Here is a 26,270-nt window from a genome sequence, read left to right on the forward strand (position 1 = left end):
TTAACATACTTGGGTAGCAGGGCTGCTTCATAACTGGGTATTTATTGTTACTGTTGCTATTATTGTTGTTGTCATGGATTTGACGATGGTCTGAATTAGCTTTCAGAGCCCAGTATTTCTGATCGCAAAGAGATTTAGGATCTTTTCCAACTCTGTAATTGTCGAGCTATCAGTATGGGTGCCCTGAGGCAATACCTCTTAAAGGGTAGTTGATCGCCAGTAACATTCTGGTGATGAGTTTCAAATCAAGGGGAGTTAGGATCATCCAAGAAATCATAGCTGATGGGCAGAGATGACTCACCTTCCCCCCCCCCAACTAGACAACTGCAGGGGGGTGAGTGAGGTCTGGATGTGTAACAGGAAGTCAGTCTGTGATGGAACTGGGTCTGAAACCAAGTCAGAGAGCTGACTTAGCTCTTTGCAGGAAATCCTATGGCACTATGGATTCCCCTAGTAATCTGCAGGGGAGTAGGACTCTATTATAGTGCTAATGCTCTGCATGTCTCTTGGGAAGGCTCTTATCTGCCAGGCCCTGATATGGGGCAGCCACACCCCGGTGGTGGCACCCATAAAGCGGGAGACACCAGAGGAGGTTGCTTCTTTCGGGGGAGTCCCTTTGGGGGGGAGACAATGGCAATGGCCACCTCCTCTCTTGGGTAGATTGGCTTTTATTGGATTTTGGTGGGGGGGATTGGTTTCCCCCTGAAAATCTGGTCATGGGCCTGAGAGAGAGGATATGAGGCCAAGTGGAGACCTGCGGGGCCCCCAGTTGAGAAGGCTACAGGTAGAGGGAAGTATGGTGTCCTGCAGAGGGCTAGCCATGGTGGGGGTACATGGCCCAGACAGTTAATGGCTGTGCCGTGTTCCAGCCCTTGCCCCATCTACAGGTTTGTTGTGTCCTATCAGCCTGCCGTTGGGTCTTTGGATGCTGCTCTTAATCAGTTAAATCAACACCTTCCTTATCCATGATTTAATATTGGATGAGGCGGCCAATCTGGCATACAGAACCAGGCTGGGTGGGTGAGCAGGGAGGAGTTAGTTTCTCCCAACTATGTCTACCAACATACTTGGTTCAGCATCAGGGTAGACTTGAGACCTGGGGAGGGGGGGATTTGGTGTGGTCTATAAGTGTTCTCTGTCGCTCTCCAGGCTCCCTGTCCATCTGGCTACTGGTCTGGAGTGTTTGCACCTTGTGTTGGGCCAGCAGGACAGATTGGGGATTTTGTCAGTGTACTGCCCACCCTGCTCTTCTACAGCCCCCCTACGTGAGCTGATGGAGGTGGTCTCAGGGGTGCTGTTGAGGCCCCGGGTCTGTTGGCTCTGGAGGATGTGAACATTCATGCTGAGGGTACCTTGCCCGTGGCGGCTCAGGATTTCATGGTCTCCATGACAATCATGGGAGTATCCCACTATGTCATCAGCCCAATGCATGTAGCGGCGCATGCTATAGACTTGTTTTGTAGCTGGACATGGAGATGGTGATCTGAAGGTGGGGGACTTTGAATCAGTCCCTTGTCATGGTCAGATCATCACCTGCTGAGGTTTAGACTTCTGGTGGCTTTTCCCTACCTATTAAGATGGTCTGGCCCCAGAGACTGATGGATCCGAATGGTTTCCTGAGGGCTCTGGGGGAGTTTCTGGCAGCTTCTTCACAGATCAACCACAGTCTCCTTCAAAACCCTGGTTGATCTGTGGAATGCAGAAATTATTCAGGCAGTTGGCACAATTGCTCCTGAGTGCGGAGTAGAGATTGTATGGCTTCCTCCAGATGCCTCCTCCGAGCAAGGCTTGGAAAGTGGCAACAAGGGAAAGGGCCTTTTCAGTGGCACCCCCCTGATTATGGAATTATCTCCCCAGTGAGACCCACCTGGTGCCAGCATTGTTATCTTTTTTGCACCAGGTTAAGACTATCCTCTACTCTCAGGCATTTGGCACCATAAGATATGGATTTTAATTCAGGTCCTGGATTTTTTTATTGTTGATGGTTAAAAATGTTTAGGGGTGTGTTTGTGTGTATGCTATCTCTATGCTTGGATGTAAATGGTATTTATATTGTGTACAATATCGTATTTTTAAGGTTTTAATCTTTTAAACCATCCAGACAGCCATGGCTATTGGGCAGTATAGAAATATAATAAATGAAATTAATTGAAGCCCTCATCTTATGCTCAGCCTGTATATATGTGTACATTAGGCAGGTATCTTCAGTCTTGATCTTTTGACATCTGCTCAAGATCCACCTCTTCATGTAAGCTTTCCTTGATGGGGTAACCCAGCCAGTATGGTTATAATTATCCAGTTATTGTTTTATTTTGCTTTTATTGTTATATTTTATGTCTTTATCATCTTTGTTAAACACTTTGATAGGAAAGTGGTATATAAATCTATGTAATAAAATAACTAGACCCTATATCACAGAAACACCTTAAGTCTCCGGTGACCTCCTTCTAAGAAAACTGAACCCTGGATAAGCATTGGCAGACTTCTCACTGCTCAGAAGTGGGGTGCTCATGCATAACATTATTGTTGTGCTTGTGGTTGTTATTGTTATCATCATCATCTTGCTCATATGGTGCTATTACTATGCTCTAGAAAACAATTATGTTTATAGGTAAATTGTGAATTTAAACATAATTTGTGCTAGATGTTTTAGATTTTTCTTTTTCTTACTTGTATCAGGTGAAAAAATGTTCAAGATTGACAGTGGGAGGAATGCACCACTACACTCTCCACCTTCTGAGCACTATACCATCATCTTCAATACCTTTGTCATGATGCAACTGTTCAATGAAATCAACGCACGCAAAATCCATGGTGAAAGGAATGTTTTTGATGGCATCTTTAGAAACCCTATATTTTGCACTATTGTACTGGGTACATTTGCTGTGCAGGTAATCATTATACAGTGTTAACGCAGCAAAATATTATTTGCACGTTCCACTGTAAGGTCCCCCCCCCCCCACACATAGTATTTGAAAATCAAAAGGCACTGTGACGTTAGCTATAAATAAATTGTTCATTTATGCACCATTAAGGCAGCTGTTCTGATTTTTCTTCTGTTTTCTGTCTCAATTTGATCCTTCCTTACTTTTATCCTCCAGTCTATTTATTGCATTCTTTTGGCAGGGGGCTTTATCTGATACGTCTCTTCCTTTCATGTGTTTGTCTTATGGAGATAGCTTCATTTTGCTAGGTTTGCCCTTCTAAAAAATGGAAGATGAAAAGAAGCAAAGATGTTGGAATATGGCATATTCCTTTTGAAATTTTTGTCAACCATCTAACAGTACTAAAATGTGTCCAGTTATTTTTGAGACAGCACAGTATAGAAGTATATTAATACGTAACCTTGGTATATTATAAATCTCCTGAGGACAGACTTCATTTGGTAAAGAAAATGCTTCTTCACAACCTTTTTCAAAGATCATAAACTTCAAATTTAAGAGTCAATCTTGGATGCTCTGCTCTGTCGTGATAGAAAAAGCAATATTTCTGAAGTGGCCTAGATTAAATGATAGAATAGGTCAATAGAGTTGGTTCTGACTTACAGAAGTGTGTAAAAAAGATAGGAATCTCACTTCTTGAAGCTGAACTATTTAGATAGACTGTGAGGGAAGAAACATGACCCTGGGGATAACCTTAATTTAAAGTTAGTGTGTATCTAAATAAAATCTAACAAGCAATCAATAACATTAGAGAGAATATTGAGTGAATCTTCCAAAACTGTCACAATTAGTTTAGCGTTCATAAATACGAACAGAATCAGTTCTGCTGTTACAACTCATTTGCAAAGTGTTTCCATAGACTTCAACATAGCCTATCAGTTTTTTAGGGAGCATTAGTGAACTTGTGAAAGGCAATGCACCATTCTATATTCATTTATTGAAAACAATGCAGAAGTGAACAGCTGTGTCATAGTATTTGAAGCAGAAGTATGAACATTTTCTCTGCTTTTCTTCCTCAGTGAAAGTGTGTGTGTGTGTGTGTGTGTGTGTGTGTGACCAAGTAAAAAAGGACCTCAATCACTGGGAGAAGGGAGACTTGTGAACCATTCTCTGTTTTTCCAATATGAACTCACAAATGTAGGGTGCTCTCCAGATGCTTTGGACTACAAGTCTTATCAGCTTCACCCTCGTGGCCAACAATAAGGAATTATGGGAGTTGTACTCCAAAACGACTCCTACACTAAGGCCATTCTCACAAACTGCTGGTGAAGTAAACCTCTTTCTGGGACCTACCACTTCATATTGCAGGTGGAGCTTAATTTATGCACATAGAGAACTAGATAATCTGGAAGAAACTTCTATTGTAATCTTCAGCCTGAGAGTCTACATTTTTATGTGTGGGGATATTATATATACATACATACACACACACACACACACACACACATATATTGCAAAAGAATTTGGAAGATTGTCTGAAGTCCCCAGCTGGACTTCAAAATATCCACACTGGGAGAGTCAACTTAGTTTGAATATTCCCATTTATTTCCTGAGAATGCTGCTCACTTCCACTGCCTTGTTACCACACAGATAGAAGACTGATACTGAAGCTTCCTAATTTCACAGTATGCTCCCTAAAAAAGAGAAAGGGAGCCTCATATATGTGTACCATTAAAAGCACTAGGACTTAAATTAGTTATGCCTAATAGTAACGTTGCTTTCAATGGGTCACAACTAACTAATAGTCACAACTAACTTTAGCTGGATTGGGTCTCCTAGTACATGTAGACAAGTTCATCTGATCATGACTCATTTCTCCATCTTTTGTGTACTACTACTGCTCTTGCAAGGAGCAGAGATCAAAATGAGTAATGATAGTATTCACATACAGAAAGAAAATGCTAGAGCTCATGGGAAACATCCAAAGAACTCGAATCTCTCTGACTCGTTTTGCTTCTCTGGTTAGTAATTGCATCTTTTATCTTTCTTGCTGTTTTCTTTTTACAGATAGTAATTGTACAGTTTGGTGGAAAACCTTTTAGCTGTTCCCCTTTGCAACTTGACCAGTGGCTGTGGTGTGTATTTATTGGATTAGGTGAACTTGTCTGGGGTCAGGTAAGCATCACTTACTTTATATAGATTACAAAGGTAATTATAGATTTCTAGATGAAATTTTTCTTCTTATATATTGGAGAAGGGTGGTGTTGCAAGCCACTTAAGGCTTATGTTCCTTTAAAAAATGTACTGTGTTTTAAGGCTAAAATATACAAGAGCACCATATTCCAGGCCTTTGTATGAATGTGGGATTCCCACTGTTGCCCATGGTAGATGGACCTCTATTTTATTTTAGTATTATTTTAAAAGAAACTCTTCCTCAAAAATTAGATTGATTGATTGATTTTATTACAGTTGTATACTGCTCAGCTGGAAAATGCCCTTGGGGCGGTTACAGTCATAAACAACAATGACAACAATGTAACAAAATAAAATACAATATTAAACATTAAAATGTTAAAATATTAATAAAAATATTGCTTAAATATATTTAAGGCAGCATACATGGACTCCCCTATTTGGCTCTCTCAAGAACTCAGGATCACCCAGAAAGCTTCATGCTCAATCAGGCACCTGGGTCTGCATGATCTGGGTTCAATATTTTAATGAAGAAAACAGCTTGGCTCTTAAATGGCATAGGATCCTTTCCCTGTCCACAGTAAATCAGGCCCACCTAAAGGGATCATGGATACTGGAGCAGATGTGATTTTGGGGGCCTGCTGCTGCCCTCTACAGGAACCCATGCATGCCTGGGGTTCTGGCGTGCGGTGTGCCAGGGCTGTGGAAGAGGCCCCCATGGTTTGCAGAGGCCTTGAACAAATTGCCCCAGTCACTCCTCCAGTCCCAAACAGCTCTGCAGCAAACAATAAGGAAGCTTTCCTTGAACAGCAATGCAATTTGCTAAATTGCAACCAAGTTTTATATATTTTACTTACACTTATATTACTAGGATGCTATTCTGGCCCCAGGCTATGATACATAGTTGTTTGGACTGATATCAGATCATGATGTTTGATGTACTAAATGAAGTTTGCAACTATGTAGGGAAAGCTAACTTTTTTTAAAACAGTGGTGCAGCTAGGCCCGGACCTTGGGTCTGAACTACACCCACAGAGATCCAGATTCAAGGTTTCCTGAAGCTAGGGGTCATGACGGGGATGATCATGCATCCTTAAAGAATTTCTGACCTTCGCTTGAGTTCTAGATTGCAATACATGCCCAGAAGCCTCTAATTTCTTAATATCTGGTGGATTGTTTCAGCAGTCTATACACACCGAATGCTTCAGCCTGTAAAGGGCTTTAGACTGATGTGAATTCCTTGGCAAATGACACTGTGTCTGTGTTGTCCTTTATGGTCTTCATTAAATCTGTGGTTTGCCTTGTATACTATAAATATGATTTTCATATTCTGACCAGTGAATGTCCTGTTCAGTGTCATAGTTGTAAAATTTATTTTCAGGTCATTGCAACCATTCCAACAAGTCGGTTAAAATTTTTAAAGGAAGCAGGAGGGCTGACATTAAAAGAAGAAGTGCCTGAAGAGGAGATGAATGAAGATGTAGAAGAGATTGACCATGCGGAGAGAGAACTTCGACGTGGACAAATCCTCTGGTTCAGAGGGCTTAATAGAATCCAAACCCAGGTATGTTGTGCTAAAAGGACAAGGATATATCTGCTAGCAGACTCTTTCCAGGAACTATCTTTACATTTATACAAAAGAATAATATAAAGTATAGCCTTAGACCATAAGCAAAGCTCAGGGGGAGGGGGGCTCTGATATAAGCAGGAACTGTTCCATTTATTTCCTTGCCAGGGAAAACTCTGCCTATTAAGATCATTTCAGTGTGGAGGTTTCTGCATTGCTGGGGTGGCTAGGGAGGTTCCTGCTTGGGTGGGTCTCCAAAGATGAATCAAAGCTTCTGTGAAGGCGCCAGAGACATTGAGACTAGGGACAAAGAGTAGAAGGTATAAAGCAAAGCAAATATGTTTCTTTAACCTACAAGTTATATAAAAGTAAATTGGTGAAATGATAAAATCTGAAACAAATGTATAGAAACTGGCAATAAAAGCAGTATATTTAGATCTATGACTTTTTGTTTACCTGGAACCTACATTTTTCTACTAGGTTTATTATAAGCATTCATAAAATAGAATAATCTTGTATTACTGTTTCCCAGCAGAGTGTTGCTAAAGTCTATTTTGCATGAAGATGTATTTTCTTTTCAAATAACATATTTTTTTTTAAATAATAAGGTATGTTTCTTCACCACCAAAAACTGATATTTGAAAAAAAATATGTCTGCAATCAGCTTTAGATCGTTCAACTGCTTTATCTTGTCAGCAAAACCTTGGAAGTTAGAGGCTAAGAAAACATTTTCCAAATGTAGTTGTGTTGTTGCATTTATGTTATCACCATGATTCTATTTTTTCGATTTGTTATAAATATATAAGTGTTTTACTAAAAATATGAGAAGAAAGCTATGCATTTTATATATGTGACTGGGTAAAAGAAAAGCATGGAATATGTGAGTTGGTAAAAGAAAAAAATGGTAGTAGATTCATTATAATACACAACAAAATCTATTTACTAAACAGGATTGTCACATGTAAATGTATGTTTAAATCATCGCTTTCCCCCCTCTCCGAACAGGGATGTTTGCCATTGCAGTAAAGTGTGAAATTAGCACTAAAAATAGTCAGCTTCTGGTAGGATTATTTTAGTCAAAGCTATGAAATGCGGTGAAGAAAAAAAGAATGGAAATTCTGGTTTGTAAGGTCAAGGCATTTTAGGTTCAATGAATCCATCTCAAAGCTTTATTTTTACAGACAGTTTTAAGAAACAAAGTGGCTCCATGGAAGGATATGCAGGCTAATTTTCTAAAGCAAAAGAAGATACATATTTTAGAAAGAATGGTAATTGTTTGGTGCAAGCGAAAATTTTGCATAAGCCCTTTTGATTTTGTTATTTTTGTAAAAGCTGGAGAAGGAAGTGGTAGGGTTGGGCGGAGGGGGAGTAGGACATATAGCTTCATAAATGTATATGGTTTTCAGGGAAAGTAATTACATGAAGAACTGCTAACTTGGATTAGAATAGTAATTTAGGAGCAGTCTCCAAGAGAGAAAGTTCTTCAACTGTGTGCCCAGGTGGGGGCTATATCAGCCCTGAGCTATCCTCTAAATGTGAATTATTTTCTTCCTGGTGGCTGTAGGAGGAGTGTTGTCTGTTGACATTTCTGTCAGGATGTCTTTCTGGTTGTGGTGAGTGTAAACAACAAAGAGCAAATTATGCTTTACGTTCCTCTTGTAGATTGAGAATATCCTTTCGTTCTTCTATATACCTTTATCTTCATGATCCATGGAAAATTCTTCTTGTTCCCTGTTTAAAACAAAATAAACAATAATTATGTTTCATGCTAACCAACACTCTCCAGTTTCCTTTCTACTTAGATGTAGATGTATTGTGGTAGGGATTGTTGGTATGCTCGCTGCCAGTAGGCTTCTGTGATTTACCCACTCCCATCCCCTTTGTGTCTCATCTGTTTTGTGTTCATTTGTCATCAACCATCAATCAATTCAGAAAGTTTTTTGTGAACAGTTTTAATATATCCAGTGCCCTTAGTGTTTGGGAAGATCAGATTAGCATAAGAACCACTGCTGGACAGTTACTCCCAGTGTGGTGCAATTGGATGCACCCATTCTGAAAAGCAGCACACCCAAATGAATTCATGCCTTCTGCTGCATTTTGCAGGAAGTCATCTAACGAAGGACGTATGAGAGAAGATTAGAAAGTTTAGCATCCTTGTAAATGGAGGATTTACAGAAATTCTCCAATGCCTTATACAATTCCAGAAATATGGAGAAGAAGGTAGAGCACCTCTTCAGACTCTTCGTATTTTTAGTAATCTACTAATATCAAGTATATCTAGTAATATACTGGATACACACGTCTTTGAAGGAAGTTCAATGAACTGGGAACTTATTCCACCACCTCTGTCCCCATTATGGGAGAAGGTGGAGCAGAAGGGGGTAAATCCCCAACCTTTGGTATCTCCAGTAGGATGGGATCTGTTTTCTTCTTCCCTCCTTCTCTGTGTCTCTCTACAAAATAAGTCAAGAGAGAGGAGAAAGGTCTCCTGTAGGTTGCAGTTCAGGCCCCTTTCTCCTCCTGTCTTCTCATATAGAAACTGGGTTGACAAAAACTCTCTCTCACCACCACCCCAGTTTGAATAAGATGAGACAGGATAGACACAGGGATAGCAGGTTAATACCAAACAAAGCCCCTGGAAGATCTTGCACTTGGCTTTCATTTGTTCACTCTGAATCCACATTTACACTTATTTTATGTGACATCTGTTTACGTGTTATAAAGAAAAACAACTGTGCTATTCTGGTCTGAATAAAAGTATAGACAGCAGAGAGGTTAGATAATGGGCCAAGTCAGATGTAATGGAAAACCATGGTTTTCTCCTGCACAACCGTGCCTGCACAGACCTCTGGCTTGTGTGCTTCGCCTTGACCTCTTCCCCTCTTTTCACACCAGTGAAGAAGACATTATAAACTTCCATTTTTGTTTATAAACCAAGCATAGTTCACCATGGCGTGTGGTTTGTTTAAACCAGAGGTGCAGAATCTCAGGCCTGGGGGCTAAATCTGTCCCACTGGGGTTCCAGTCCAGCCCTCTGGAGTTCTCCAGATGGCTGCATCACCTTCTCCTATTCCCACCCCATTTTTCCTGATCACCAATTATTTGGTGGTTTCCTGAATTTTCTCCAGTTTTTTCCCCCATTCCAAAAGGCTGAGATGCCTCCCCTAAGGCTGAGTTACTGACAGTAAGAGCTTTAAGCTACAATTTGCTGGTATTTTTGGTTCTGTCCCTTTTGCCTTCAGACCCCCTCAGCCACTGGAATGTGGCCCCGAGATGGAATTCAGTTCTTAAGCTGACAGGGGTTCAACCCACATTGGCTTAAACTATGGATAATAAGAGCAAGCCAGGATCTCAAACCATGATATGATTCTGGTTTGTTCTCACTAACCATCGTTTCCTAAATTCGGATGTCACAGGGAACTGTTATAAATTTAAAAGCGAAAGCAGAAGCTTTCAGTCTCATCCTCTGGAACACACAAAAAGCGGAGTGGGGAACACACAAGCCTGAGGCTTGTGCTGCCTTTTACTTTGTATAATGGGAAACGACGATTTCATGTGACATCTGGCTTTTGAACCAGATTCTTCTCCAGACATAACTAAAACATGATAATTTGAGTATAATCTCAATAGCTTACCTGTTTGCTATGTTCATAAAATATAGGTGTTTTCTGCCTTCCCTCCTTGAAGCACAAAACACATATACAAAACTTAGAAGTTCTAAGAATGCTCAACTTGTAACTTTTTCTTTCTAGTAACAAACTTGTATTTCACTTACTATGAATATTCACTCTTTTTGTAGAGGGAGGGTTTCCAATTGTTCCTGAAAACCATGGTCAGCTCTATGTGGCAGGACATACCCTGGACCTAGTTTTTGCTGTTGGGCAGATGTGGCATGATCTGGGTTTTTTTTGGGGGGGGGGTCAACAACCTCATTGTCATGGTCAGACCATTTCCTTGTGAAGTTTGGTTTGGCGGTAGCAGATCCTCCCTGCAGGGGTGGGGGACTGATTAAGATGGTCCGCCCCCGGAGACTTATGGAATCTGATGGATTCCTGAATGCTCTGAGGGATTTTCCGACTGAAATGGCTGGCAATTCAGTCAAGGCCTTGGTCTCACTATGGAATGGTGAGATGGGAAAGGCCATCGATACAATTGTTCCCAAGTGCCCACTCCGGTGCTGTGGAGCCTGTAATTCACCTTAGCTTACAGAAGCTCTACGGGCAATAAAACAGGCCAGACAACGGCTAGAGTGCAGTTGGCGCAGGTCTCAGAGCGAGTGTGATCAAAGATTAGCTAAGACTCTTCGTTGTGCCTATTATGCAGCAGTGAGGATGGCAAAAAAAAATCTTATTATAGCTTTGTTAGTTCATCCTCGAAATGTCACCCAGCAGAATTGTTCTGAGTGGTGAAGAGCCTGTTGGGATCTGGCTCGGGCTCAGACAAATTGGGATTGGAACTCTCTGTCATTTTCTGGAATAAATTTGCTAGGCACTTTGAGGAGAAAGTCACTCATATTCGCTCAGAACTTGACACCACAGTTATCACAGAGTCTGGGGAGATGTCCAGTTGTGTCTACTGGGATCAGTTTCTGTTGTTGCAGCCTAAAGATGTGGACGTGACGCTTGAATCAGTCCATCCTACCACATGTGAGCTTGATGCTTGCCCACCTTGGCTAATACGATCTAGCAGGGGTGGATTGGCTGGGTGGGTCCAGGGAGTGGTAAATGCTTTGCTCTGTCAGGGGGTGGTTCCTGCTGCCTTGAAAGAGGCTGTAGTGCACCCTCTCCTGAAGAGGCCCTCCCTGGACCCAGAAGTGCATGAGAACTATTGCCCTATCACTAATATCCCCTTTTGGGGCAAGGTGCTTGAGCGTGTGGTGGCTGGGCAGTTTCAGATGTTCTTGGAGGAAACTGATTACCTGGACCCATTTCAGTCTGGTTTCAGGCCAGGGTATGGCACTGAAACGTCCTTGGTTGCTCTGACTGATGACCTACTCTGGGTGACAGACAGGGGGAGTGATACCCTGTTGATCTTCCTGGATCTCTCAGCGGCTTTTGAAAGCATTTATCATCTTATCTTACTGGATTGGCTCTGTGGGATGGGGGCACTGTGCTGTAGTGGTTCCCTTCCTACCTGCAGGGCCAAATCCAGAGAGTGGTATTGGGGGATTCTTGTTGTACCCCATGGCTATTAAGATGTGGGGTACCACAGGGTTCTATTCTATCCCCCATGCTATATGAGGCCATTGGGTGAGGTCATCAGGAGTTTTGAGGTGGGGTGTCACCAGTATGCTGATGATGCTCAGCTCTATTTCTCCTTGTTGTTGGAATCAGCTGGGGCAGTGAAGGTGCTGGACCAGTGCCTGGAGGCCGTAATGGGCTGGATGAGGGCTAATAAACTGAAGCTAAATCCTGACAAGACAGAAGCTCTGTGGATTGGTGGTTCCCAAATCCAGGAATTGGGTAAGCGGCCTGTCCTGGACAGCGAAGGACTGAAGGAGCAGGTGCATAGCTTGGGAGTACTCCTAGATCCATCCCTGTCACTGGAGCCCCAGGTGGACTCCGTGGCTTGAAGTACTTGGGGCCAGCTTCCGCTGATCCGCCAGCTACAGCCTTTCCTGGACAGGGATAATCTAGCCGGAGTATTGAACGCCCTGGTAACTTTCCAATTAGACTACTGCAATGCACTTTATGTGGGGCTGCCCTTGAAGATGACTCAGAAGTTGCAGATAGTACAAAATGCAGCAGCTAGACTGTTGACCGGAACATCTCGCAAAGATCATATAACACCAGTTTAAAGGAATTGCCCTGGCTGCTGATATGTTTCCGGTCAGAATTCAAGGTTTTGGTGATGACATTTAAAGCCCTAAGTGGTTGGGGCCTCGATATTTGAGGGAGCGCCTCTCCTTCTATATGCCTGCCCGAGGACAGAGATCTGTTGGAGGACCCCTCCCCTGCATCCCACCAGTGTGAGACATACACTATGGTGGGACATGAGAGAGGGCTTTTTTTGCTGTGGCGCCCCAGTTGTGGAATGCCCACCCATTGAAGGCCCGATTGGCACGTACATTTGTTTTGTTTCAGCGCCAAGTAAAAACGAGGGTTTTTATCGAAGCCTTTGAGGACTAAATGCATTCCCTAAAGTAGCACACTGTTTTAACTGTTTATTGCTTTAGATTTTAAATTGGTATTAGCTTGCTTAATGGTTTAATATGTTTTTAGCTGTTTAAATAATTTATTGTTTTATATTGTCTAAATTGATTTTATCTGTACACCGCTCTGAGATCCTAATGTTATAGGGCGGGATAGAAATGTTTTAAATAAATAAATAAATTTTCCCCTGTACCTCTGAAATCCTCAACAATGTTCCACTTTGGTTATTCTAAAGAAGCAATGATAGAGGAAGCATGAGAAACTCACATTTCATATCTCACTATTTCTGGGTCTTGTGCGAAATGTGGCAGAGTGGAGGGAATTGCATGTTCTGTACGCACATAAATAAAATATTAGGAAGAATTTGTGGGTTTCAGACTCAGTTAGGAGTGTTTCTTTATTAAAAATGGGGTGTATTCAATGTTAGTCTACCTGAAGTCCCATTCATTTCAGTGGGTCTACTCTAAGCCAGTGGTGGCTGGTAAGGTTTGGAGTTGGGGGGGCAATACCTTTCTTTTGCTTGTGCATAACGCATATCACAGTTGTAGTGGCGCACGTGCACAACACACAATTTTCTTGTGTGCTTGTACACTTTCTGAGAACCACTCTGTATGCCAAACAAAAGTCCTTCACTGGCACTGTCCCCTGCAATATATTTTTCAAAAGCCATAAACTGCCATGCCTCTAGCAAATGACACTTGTAACAGTCACTTCTTGCCTCATTATCACACTATATCTGACACTTATCCCTTGTTTATTTTCATTTTGGTAAATAAAGTTAGGCACCCTGAAGCCAGGCTATAACATACCTTTGGGATTGTCTAATCCCCAAAAAGATTAAGAAGGGATGCTCCTTACATTAAAGGTGCAAAGCTCCAGTATCGGCATGAACTTAATATGTAGCCAACCTGATATTGCTTAACACCATGTCCCAAGTAACCTAGGCTACACTACTTTTATTATGGTTATTGAAATTATATTAGTGATCTGCTTTGAGGACTCAGAAGCATCACCATACTGAATACCAATGTCCATATTTCTAAAAGATTTAAGTCTCTCTTACTAAACAAATATAGAAACATACACTCACATCTCTGCTGTTTACTCTACTTATACCCAAGTCCTTCCAGTTTGAGTGCAGTACAATAAAACAGGCTCCATACAATACAGAACACAAACTTCCCAGGACCCCAGTGCAGATTATAGGGTTCCCAACTTTAATTGAATTTACTCCTGGTCCCAGAGCATTGTCTGAAGGCACATGAGGCAGCCGCCTTGCTGAAGCTAAGCAGGTCTGGGTCTGGTCAGTGCTTAGAGGGGAGACCACCTGGGAACCACATGTCGCCACCCTGAGTCCCATGATGGAAGAAAAGTGGGATATAAGTGTAAATAAATAAATAAATTTTCTTCTCCCATGCACTCTACCAAACTATTAAAATCTCCAGGATTGCTTTTGATAATCTCCAGGAAACTTCAGGCCAATCCTGGTGGTGTGTATAAATGTATACTTTAAGAGCATTCATGCTTTTTTACCTATCAAGAAAGAATTAATATTAAATACTTCAGATCCCTACACAGCCATGTAACTAGATAACTGGATGACCTCAGGCCAGTCACTATCAGTTTAACCACAGGGATTTTGTGAGAATAAAATGGGATTGAAGGAATGACATATCTACCACTTGAAGATCTTTGGACGGAAGGGACACAAAGGTGAACATAATTCCTTGGTGGGAGGGGACATGGGGGGGTACCAAGGCGGACCCTACAATGACTCAGCCTGATGTGGCATCAGGCAGTGCAGAATGGGAAGAGCAGCAAATTGCACTGCTCTCCCCTCCCAAAGATCCCGCTGCCTGCTTAACTAGCCGGGTAGCCGGTGAGCTAATCACCACCGCTGCCTTGCCACCTCCCTGCTTGGCTGGCTGGCCCGCCAGCCAGCCAGCCAGCCGCTTGAACCCAGGCAGTAGCAGAACCCCCCCTTCCTGCTCACTGGCCACTCTCACTTCCTGCTCCAGCTGTGGGGTTCCTGGGAGACTTGTCTGTAATATTGCGAGAGGTCCCGAACCCTCGCAGAAGTGGCTGGGGACTGTTGCAATATTTCAGATGAGTCTCCCAGGAGCCCCACAGCTGGGGGAGAAGGTGGGAGTGGCCAGGGAGCAGGGGGCGGAGCTGATACTGCCTGGGCACAAGCTGTTGGCCAGCTGGCTGGCCAGTCAGCCGGCCAAGCAAGAAGGCAGGGAAGTGATGAGGTGGTGGCAGCAGCGGTAGCCACCGCTGCCCAGGAGAAGCAGGGTAGCACTGGTGGTGCCAGGGGCGGCACTGCCACCTCGCTTGAGGTGGCAACATGCCTTGGGCCAGGGCTGGGGGGTACAAATGCAGACATCAAAGTCTGTTAGGCCAGGCCTGCCTTTTTACACCATCTGGGCCTCTTAGAGGAACCAGGCCTCTTGCAAAGGGAGGAAAGGAATCCGCTTTTTAGAAGCGTGCCTTTTCTTCCCAATATGGCCTTTGGTTCCAATATAGCCCTGCCCTAATAGAGAAAAGTCAGCCAACTGGTGGGAATTAGTATCCAAGATTATGTGGGGGGCCAGCCCTTCTCAAGGCTGACTGGATTTATATGATTGGCTGAAAATTGCTTTACAACTGCTGGAAGCCATTGGTTGAGAGCTTTGATAATTCCCTGAGAAGAGGGGCCCAAAAGTGAAAGTAGTAATTGCCCCCCCCCTCTAGCCAGCAATCCCTTCAGCTTGCCCTGACAGAATCAGAAAGGCCTGAATGAAAAACCAACTTGAGACTAGAGACAAACATGAGAGAGAAGCAATAGGACTGGACAACCAAAACAAAACTAAGATGAATGAGTCAGTGACTTAGCCTAGGTCACACAGAAATCTTTAATTTATTAATTTAATGCAATTAAATCTTCAAATGTATTTTTCCTTTTATTTTTTCTTGGGCGGGGAGGCATTTTAAATTTACTCAATTTTTTTTCTATTTGGCAAGAGTAAGAAAGTGCAACTAGGTGATCTGTATGACATTCTCAGAATGTGATCCAAATGTTGGGGGGGTGGGGGAGAGAGAGAGAAAGTAGATGCATTTCTTGTACACCAAGAGGGCTTTTAGTAAAATTCCACTCCTGAAGAGTGTCTGTCCACACAGTGTGTATTTGGAGTTGCTATTGTAATATACATTAATATCCAGTCACCTTTTCAAAACTTGCCAGTTTGATTTTAATTTTTTCTTTTGTAAACACAGACCAAATGATACCATTTTTTAATATTGTCCCTACTGGCTTCATACAGAATGCAAACTTTCAACTGTGTTCTTCCTTCAGCATTGCCATTGCCAAGCTTCCTAGGAGAAGTTTCCCACTGATGATTCAGTGAGTTGAGATGTGAATTTAGCTACTCTCCTCCAGAGAAGCAGCCAATTACACTGTGTGATTTTTTTCCCCTTAAGAACAGTAAATGCAAATCTGTCCCCATCTTTTCACTTTTATTCATACTGATGTTCCTCTTTTCAGCGTCTTGTCTCAGTAAAGGCCTATTTTATAATATAATTAAAGAATATGTGGAATTGATTGTTTGGATTTTCACTATGGTGCATTCATTGTTGTTCAGTCGTTCAGTCGTGTCTGACTCTTCATGACCCCATGGACCATAGCACGCCAGGCCTTCCTGTCCTGCGCTCTCTCCCGGAGCGTGCTCAAGTCCATCCGACCTGAGGGGCTCATCTTCCGGCGTCATCTCTTTTAGCCTTGTGATACGTTCCATGGGGTTTTCTTGGCAAGAATACTGGAGTGGGTTGCCATTTCCTTCTCCAGCGGACCACATTTTGTCAGAACTCTCTGCCATGACCTGTCCGTCTTGGGTGGCCCTGCACGGCATAGCTTATGGCTTCACTGAGTTACGCAAGCCCCTTCGCCACAACAAGGCAGTGATCCATGAAGGGGTGCCTTAATAGGGACTCTCAAAAAACTTGAATTGTCTCTATTGGAGAGCGCATCGTGATTCTGCATTAGAAAAGTTCAAGCCACAATCTATCTTTAATTCTAACTTGATAATTAATTTGTTCAGGTAAATAAGCATAATATTAGGAATGCAATTTCTTTGAGCAAAAATTGGTTGCTAGTAATTGCTTTTTGCTAAAGTATGCACCTTAGTGCAAATTTCCCTCATACTGTATTTTGAGACATTGTGGTCTGTTAGATACTGAAAAAAACGAGCCTTGAGCTAAACCCACAAATACAGTGCAAGAGTCCTTGATTAATGCTATTTAAATTGGCAATGATCCAAAGAACTGCATGCCCAGTTCCATATCTGCAGCAGGGCTTCCAAATTCTCACTGCCTGGCAGCAGTCCTGTATGTTGCTGGACAAGCCACGGTGCAAACGTCCTCCGACACGGGTGGGCAATACGTGGGTCGCATGTCACCCTGCCACTCCTGGCGTAGCCCATACCACTGCCCTCTTCCCCACCAGTCTCTCATATAACCACGTATTTGGCTGTGGTGACAGGGAGGTGTCACTGGAAGCCTCCCATCAAGGCATCCATTTCTTCCCCCCTGGGGTTTTGCATGGAGTAATGGCAGTGTGTCAGGCACCAGGGACTCCGGGAAATATAGTAGTCTAAAGACCTGAGTCTTTTGCATGGATGTACCCCAAGCACAAGAGGTATGTAAATTCCAAAACGCCTGGCGCCCATAATAGGGACTCAGGCACCATAGATCACTACATTTCCCAAGAAAATACCCAACAGGGTGCTGCAACCCTGCTGTTTCTGTTGTGCTCCGACCGATTCCATTCTACAAGCAAGTAAGTGGAAATGCTCGTTTCTGGAATAGGGAAGGTCAGTGGAGCCCACAAAAAACGTTTTCACTCATTTTGGTGTTTCCTATAGGAAGCATTAAATTGTGCAAGCAGTGTAATGGAACTGGCAGGAGGGGCTGGTCGCAAATGGCCCCATTGGATACTGCCCCGAGATTCGTGATGCCTGAGACAGAGCCGCTGCAGCGTTCTAAGTGTCAGAGAAAAAGAGTGCTGCTGTAGAAGCGAGAAGGGGCCAAGTGCAGTGTCGAAGACTCAGCACCAACAAACTGATTACAAGCCAGGCCATTGGAGTTTGGGCGTGGCCAGGATCAGCAATAGGAAAGGGATGCTTCACTCATAGAATCATAGAATAGTCATAGAATCAGAATAGTAGGGTTGGAAGGGGCCTACAGGGCCATCGAGTCCAACCCCCTGCTCAATGCAGGAATCCAAGTCAGAGCATCCCTGACAAATGGCTGTCCAGCCTCATCTTGAAGGCCTCCAGTGTGGGAGAGCCCACCACCTCCCCAGGTAATTGGTTCCATTGCCGTATTGCTCTGACACTCAGGAAGTTTTTCCTGATGTTCAGTCGGAATCTGGCTTCCTGTAACTTGAGCCCATTATTCCGTGTCCTGCACTCTGGGATGATCAAGAAGAGATCCTGGCCTTCTTCTCTGTGACAACCTTTCAAGTACTTGAAGAGTGCTATCATATCTCCCCTCAGTCTTCTCTTCTCAAGGCTAAACATGCCCAGTTCTTTCAGTCTCTCTTCATAGGGCTTTGTTTCCAGTCCCCTGATCATCTTTGTTGCCCTCCTTTGAACCCTCTCCAGCTTGTCTGCATCCTTCTTAAAGTGTGGTGCCCAGAACTGGACACAGTACTCCAGATGAGGCCTAACCAGTGCTGAGTAGAGGGGAACTAGTACTTCCCGGGATTTGGAAGCGATGCTTCTATGAATGCAGCCCAAAATAGCATTGGCCTTTTTTGCAGCCACATCACATTGTTGGCTCATATTCAGCTTGTGATCGACGACAATTCCAAGATCCTTCTCGCTCGTAGTGTGGTTGAGCCACTCAACATTTCCAGTGAAGAGAAGGCCCAAACAATGCTCCATGTGCCATTCCCGCTAAGGAGAATGCCTCCCAAGGGACTTCTCTTCTGCAGGAATGGTGTGCACAGCAATGCTTTCCCAACAGGGAGCTTGGGAATGAACTATGAAAAAAGAATAAAAAAGAACAATATTTTTATGATTAGTATATATACACATTCCTTCTATGGTGTTATGACCAACCACTTATTTCTAAAAGTACTATTTAGCTTTCATTTATTTGCAAATATTTCTGGTCAATTAATTTACATTAGCCACATCATAATTTCCATCTTTGCTAAAAAAAAGAAAAAGAAAAAAGCATTTAACAAGATATTTATAAAAATAAATATTTTATCTAGATAGGGGTCAGCAATGAGTTATATCAGATTGTTTGGAAATAACCAAGATAAGCCATTTCCCCAAAACATGGGAAATGAGTCTGCTCATTTCCAGGCTAATCTGAATTTGAACCACCCCTGTCTCCATATGACAGTCTGGGAATGGTTGCAGCCCTCCCAGATCCTCAGCTGTCAAATGACAGCTTCACACAGCCAGGAGAGAGGGGAAGCAGTTTGAGGTTAAATGGGATCTATAGGGAAAACCTGCTTGGGGACATGCCACCAAGTAGCCTGCTTGGGGAGTAGACCCACACTCAAGCCTTAGCGCAAAAGGTCATCTTCAGCACATTGGCTTTTCCCACCTATCAGCGTTTTCTGCAGTGCAGCCTTTGTTTAATATAATGGACCCAAATTGTGCAAGAATATTAAACAAAGGGATATTTAAGAGGCTGCAGAGGGGAAATTGTTGATGTGGGGCAGGAAACCCATTGCTTGACTCAAGGGGCTTCTGCAATCAGTGGCCTTTCCCTGCACCACCATTCTCCCCCCCCCCTGCACCCTCTTAACCTAATTTCATTCACACTGGAGAAGACATGGGGGGTTTGCAGTGCTCGCCTCTTCTGCGAGGTTAGCATTTCAATCTCCCAAAGCCCTTATCCAAGCTTTAGCTTAGCATGCTGTGCGGGTATCTCTAATATTATCTTTTGTTTCCCTAGTTACATGATGTGTAACAATATATTAATAAGATTTCACTTTTGCAGAATGCTTTCAAATGTTCAAAGTGCTTCACATGGCATTTTCTAGTTGCAATTTTTACAGCAACCCTGTACGGTAAGTCAGTATTGTTATCCCCCATATTGCAGAGGGGGCAACTGGGGCTGAGACAGAATGGCTTGCTTAAGGCCACCTAGTGACTTCCTAGCGGAGGCAAGATTTGGACTGGGGCTTTCCCGACATATACCTGATCCTACTTTGAGGTCCTGTGAAACAGCTGCCTCCATTGATACTTAGGATTGATAAGGATACTTAGATACTGAGGGTCATGAGTCACCTTTTAAAAATTATTTTTTAACTGGGTGGATGCTATTTGGATTTTCTATTGTAGGCACCAAAATATACTGGTGTACCTGACAGGAGGAATTTGTAGATTATTTATACATGGAAAACACTTCAACAATGCAGCTTTCATAATCAGGATCATTCCTGATGAATTATAAAAAAAATTGCTTCATTTCCACCCCATGCCCCTTTGATTAAATTGTATATGGAGTTAAGATTACAAATGTTCACCTGTAAAAATGAATGCATTAATATCAGATAAGTGATTATGATCACTTATTTTATATGGCCTTTATTAATCAACACATGTACTATTATTTAAGGATGTAATCCTATATGGATTAACCTGGGAGTAAGCTCCATTGAATGGAGTAATGCTTACTTCAGAGTAGACGTGCATAGGACTGCACTGTGAAACTATTCTCAGGTTTACCAATTACTACATGAGATTGGGAATGATTGATTTCCCCCTTCTTTGTGAAGAAAATCTACATGCTGAAGGATAGAATGATAATGAATATCTGCAGATGTAGTCGATAGGAATGTTTGGAATTTTTAGTGTAATAAGGCAGAGCCCAAGGATGGCACAAAAGTGTACGCGGCACTGTTATTCTTCTAACCACAATAAATCGGCTCCTATAAATTGGCACAACAAAGGTAGTGCTGCATAACTTTGCTTTGTACGGGATCTGCCTGTCTATTGCTCTAAATTTTAAAAGGCACTTTCATTATTTTGACCTTGGAAACGGAACTGATATTCGTACAAGTAGTGGAATATTACTAGAAAAACGATTATTCCTGTCAGTTGCAAAGCTATGTCCATTCCTCAAGCAACTTGTCTCATTCTTTCCTCCATTGCAGATCGAAGTAGTCAATACTTTCAAGAGTGGCACTTCCTTTCAGGGGGCTCTCAGGAGACAATCCTCCGTCACAAGCCAGAACCAGGATGTAACCAATATTTCTAGCCCTAGCCACGTTTCGTTATCCAATGCTCTTTCCTCTCCTACCAGCACACCTGCTGCGGCGGCTGGGCGTGAGTGTGTATTCTTAATGCATCTGATTACAGAGATGCCAACTTATCTAGCAGGCGTTCAAGACTGAGGCACTATGTCCCTTTCCCCACCTCTTACTTTCTGGAATAATTTCATGTAGTTGAAGTATTTGCACACCACAGTGGCATTTTGCCGCGCTCTTCCTTACAGGTCCTCATTTTCACCTGTAGGGTGTGTCTGTATGTAGCTACCCCTATGGAATAAAAAACAATTTCTTCTATAGTGAAAAGGTTTATATATGACAAATCTTTTCTGAACAGTTCATATTTCTTCTTTGCCTCCACAAATTGCTATTCCTGTTGCCTCATCTTTCCAAGGATACTTTGCTTTATAGAATATAGAGCCAGATTTTATATAGTAGGAAAACTATAGAAAACATGTAAAGCAGGTTTTTTCTCATGCATGTCTAAGATACTAAATAGTTTCCAAGCCTATTACTGGCCTGGCTTATTTACTTCTACTATGAAAGCAGTTCACTAGTCAATGTCCGAGTATATTTATTTTTTAAAAAACAGCAGAAGTCCTATAACCTAAAGATATACTAAAATACCAAATACAGAGAGAACAAATTTTCCTATGCGTGCACCATCCCTAAATGTATTCCTTCAGTGAAGAGTAAAGTGTTGTTAGGTTGATGTTGTTTTATCTTGTTCTGTTAAAGCTATTTTTGCGGGGACACATAGAGAGACTAAAAGCACACACAAGGAGAATCTTCTGCTTTTGTTGCCTTTACTGTCCCTCTTCTGCCTTTAAATGATAGGCATCAACAGGCAGAACATTCAGGATAGCCCTTTTTCTGGCCTTCAGTCACATGAGTGTGTGTGGGGGGTGGGGCGGGAAGTAATATGTTCTTTTTCAAATTCTCCTGGATCATTCAGTGTGACAAGTCTTGGACTTGATTAATTATTGTAGTTATTGTAACCTGCCAAGAGTTTGCTACTGAATGTCTGGGGAATCAAAATGGTTCTCCCTATTTAAGCCTATCATTTGTATAAGGTTCCAGAGCATTAGTTAATTCCCCGCCCCAAATTGCTCTCTACTGGGATACAATTAATTTGATAAATATACAGAAAACAGACTTCCCTAAGGAGTGGACAGCAAAGGCAGAAAGAGACCTGATTCTCTGCCCTTTCCCCATTTTACCCATTCAGTGTAAATACAGGGAGCTGTGTGCCTTTTTCATTATAGATAGCAATGAAGATCAAAATCCTATTTTTCACAGGCTTGATTTTCTGAAGCCTGCTTTTTTATTTGTCTGCCTCTTTGCCAGGAATGGGAGTTTACTTCTAGGGGCTTATAGGACAGCAGTTATAGGAGAACACTTTAGAAATAAATACTAATCTAAAAAGATATTTTAAAATTTCTCTGTTGCAATATTTTAAATTGATCTTAACTTTAAATAAACTGTAATATTCAGAATTTTACATTTAGCATAAAGAGTATACTATTATGTCCTTTAGGACTATTTAACAAAATCAGCTGAGGTAAGATAAGCTTGCTTTCCTTGCCAGATACTGCTTCCACATTATCTATTGCATCTAAACAAGGATAACTTTTGCACATATAGCCACATGCAAATTGCAATTGCACTGCCTGGTATCCAGTTAAGCTCTCCCACTGATCAAATAGTTTATCTCAGTGGAAGAGGAAGAGGGGTGATTTCCCTCCCACCCCGTACACCTTCAAAATCTGATCCAGGGGGTTAGGGGACCTTCCAGAGCAGATTTGAGGGGGCATGGTGCTGCAAAGCAGAGGAGAGTAGGGGAAAGTTCCGCTGCACAAGCCAAGGTCCACTCACAATGTTCAGTTTAATTTCCTTAATTATATTCCAAAATCAAGCATTTAAAAATGTATGAGGCAAAAAGGAAGTAATTACGCATGCAATCACTTTTTACTATACTTTGGCCTCACTGTGCCTTAATTACCTAAAGATTAAGGGGAGTCAAGGATATCGCTTTTCTGTGTGACTAGGTGGTCAGAGGTTCCAGAAAATTTGTTTTTAAAAAACCTAGGCTACACAAAATGGAACCAAAAGAACTGCATGCGCTGTCCCTCCAGACTAATGCCACTGCGATTGATACTCATGCTGTGGCTGGTATTAGAGGTTGGCTCTCCTTGCAGGATCAGAGTATCTGTAAAAATTGCCTGCATATCTTCCTTCAACCTATCATTTAGTCCCCTTTATCACCCTATTCTAATTTATTAAAAACTGAAATACTTCTGCTTTAGTTTTAAATCTATTTAGTTTTTAAACCTGTAAAGTATTTTGGTTAGGTTGTTGCTTGTGCAAAGACATATAGATGTGTGATATTAGGAACTGAACAGTTAAGTAATTTTTGTTTTTGCTTGTGATAGGGTTTGAATATACTGGGAACACTGAAGGCTGCCTAGCTAACATACAAATGTGTTCTTCTTTAAGAAACAATCCTCAAGCATGGCGACATTACATTGTATTTTACTTGATTCTCTTAATAAGGCCTACCACCTTATTTTACATTATGGGATGTTTAGTGTCACCCACCCAGTGATCCTCTACATGTAGGAGACCACTTTGCTTCTGTCATCATGCATAATCCAGGATGCAAACACAAAGTCGTATATGCATCTACCTGGTTCCCACAATTATTTTCCTCTCTTTTTCTGAGGAGAGTTTTGGAAGGAATTAAGGTATAGATGCTCCTGAAGTACATGTGCACAATCCAGGTCACATGGATAAAATACATTCTGTGTGCGTGCGTGCATGCATGCAGAGGACCACCAGGTTAGTGAGTGAGTACATGAACTGTCCCTATGTCTTAGAACCAAGTGCAATGTAAAATTCCTCAACTACCTTGAAGTCCCCAGCAAACACTATGCCCGTATTCTGCATTGCATTTATTTTTCCTTCTTTTGAAAATATGTTTGGAATTCTGAAAATATTGAATATTATTTCTCCATGTAAATACCATTTATCTGAACCATTACTTCCATATGGTGGGGACTGTTTATGCTGCTGCTATAATTTGTGTGGCTGGCAGATAGGCTTGAAAACTGTCACCATGAACACAGAAATTGATGGCATTCAACGCCTACAAGGTGATGCCAGTTCATATAACCAGCACATATGCATGAATGTATCATCAAAGTACTCATGCTGGGGTGCCAGCTAGTGCTGTGACGAAAATTTATCCTTCATTTTTTTCGACCATTCTCAATCAGTTTGATAGAAAAGAAATTGCTTTCAAGAAGAAATTCAAAGGAGAATAAATTTTGGAGAAATTCTCATGGGTTGGAGTTGAGGTTCTTGTCTTTACCTTACTTATGAGGTGTCTGAGGAGTGTGCTTGAGTGGCTTCCCTGTCATTGTACAATAATCTCTGTGGCAGCCTGTAGCCTCCTCAACTTCCTGCACTTCAGTTAAAGCCATCATGGGGAAGACATCATGAGGCAATTCCTCCCATGGGGCTTTTTCAGCTCAGGAAATGCAGGTGGCCTGGGAGGCCGTGGAACAATGGAAAGATGTGTAATAGAGAGAGAAAACACACACAGCACCCATGGCCACCTCACAGTGATTGCGTAAGCTCAAAATTGTTGTTGTTGTTCAGTTGTTAAGTCGTGTCCAACTCTTGTGACCCCATGGACCATAGCACGCCAGGCCTTCCTGTCCTCCGCTCTCTCCCAGAGTGTGCTCAAGTTAAGCTCAAAATTACCGCTTCACAAAAGTGGAAGCCTCAACACAGTTGATGCTGTTGCCACTTGCAGGAGCAGTACAATAAACCAAAAACCCTTAGGGGAGAGAGAGAGAGAAAGAGAAAGAACCTCTGCTATAACCCCTGCCAATAGCGAGCCCTATCTGTGAGAAATTGATGGAGAATTTCTCCTCCCCTAGGGGAAATTTGGTGAAATTATCTGCCCAATTTCTCTGCCCCCAAATAGGCTGGAGAATTTTGAGAGGCCATTTGTGTACAGCTCTAGTGCCAGCAAAGGTGAAATGGCCCTCAATATTTTCAGTATTCTGAACACATTTTGAGAGGAGGGGAAATCTGGCCACAGTTAATTCAGCATCAGTGTTGCCTTTGCATAACCACATCTGTAACCTACAATAGCACCAGTTAAAGCTGAGTTGGCATCTCTTGGCAAAACTGACTTCATGTTTACATTATAAATTAACCTCCTTACTGTCCTTTCAGTAGAATTGAAATATTTGCTTTTGTGGTGCCCTACTCTCTACTTTCTGAATATTAAATGTGTTTGTTTTCCCAGAGGGCTAGAGATCACTGGACAAAAGGGTTCAGCAGGAGAGAGTGAAATAAAAAGAGGTTGTGAGTCTTTAACCTTGAGCCTGACAATGAATGTGAACCAAACTCAAGATACTTGGCTTATATGAAGCCAGGTAAACATTCGAGTATAAGCCCATATGCTACCTACTGTAATACAACTGAAAACTGGTCCTGCATATTTAAATGGCATTATTGTGATGGGAGTGATATTCTATATTTTATCAAGGTCTGTGTGTTTTTTCTTCTGATGGAGATAAAAATCTGCAGCATCTAAAAAAATGTGTTTATCCATTCTTTGCTGGATGCAAATATTTAAGTCTCACTTTCAGGGTGGGGCAAAACTGAAGCACTTTTTATTACAGCAACAGAGAAGAAAGAAGTGGAAACTCAAAAGCCATGTCAAAATGTCCTGAAGTGTTGTCTCCAGTCCCACCCCTAGTCCTTTGTCAAGAGCAGTTCTTTTCTGTTGTCTCCATTCCTGTAAGAAAAGGGAGCTGTGTACCTCATCGTTTGTCATTATCCATGCCAAGGCATTGTCCGTTCATAAATGATGTCCATTACATACTCACCATGCAGTTGCTATATATTTCTGGTACAACCACATGGAAAGCAAGCTTGCAAACAGTTCTCTAGAGTGCCATTAGCTCTTACCGGTAAAGGTAAAAGTTACCTATATCCTCAAAGGCTGTCACTTTTACCCTCACAAGTGCCCGGTCAATGATCTACTTAAGCTATATTATATAAGCTTCCTTTCAAATATGACTTTGTAGATACTAAATTACAAAGATTAGTAAGCATAAAAATAAACATATATGGAGCCAATTTCACAAGAGCATGCACCTGAATTTTGTGAGTTTCCCTTCACAGAAGGT

General features: G+C 42.1%; 1 protein-coding gene across 2 annotated transcripts in view; it reads left to right on the forward strand.

Annotated features, from left to right (window-relative positions):
- The window catches only part of ATP2B2 (ATPase plasma membrane Ca2+ transporting 2), a 606,047-nt gene that overhangs the window by 574,062 nt on the left and 5,715 nt on the right, over window positions 1-26,270 (forward strand). The window contains exons 22-25 of one of the 2 annotated variants that reach the window (XM_084832462.1): window positions 2,680-2,891; window positions 4,950-5,057; window positions 6,457-6,639; window positions 8,207-8,255. In XM_084832462.1, the coding sequence (XP_084688588.1) occupies window positions 2,680-2,891; window positions 4,950-5,057; window positions 6,457-6,639; window positions 8,207-8,255 (552 nt within the window). The remainder of the gene's footprint in view (window positions 1-2,679; window positions 2,892-4,949; window positions 5,058-6,456; window positions 6,640-8,206; window positions 8,256-26,270) is intronic. The other variant, XM_084832463.1, reaches the window with a different exon arrangement.

This window comes from Heloderma suspectum, chromosome 2 (assembly GCF_057233095.1).
Source record: "Heloderma suspectum isolate Gila_16-S chromosome 2, 16-S_ref, whole genome shotgun sequence".
NCBI lineage: Eukaryota > Metazoa > Chordata > Lepidosauria > Squamata > Helodermatidae > Heloderma > Heloderma suspectum.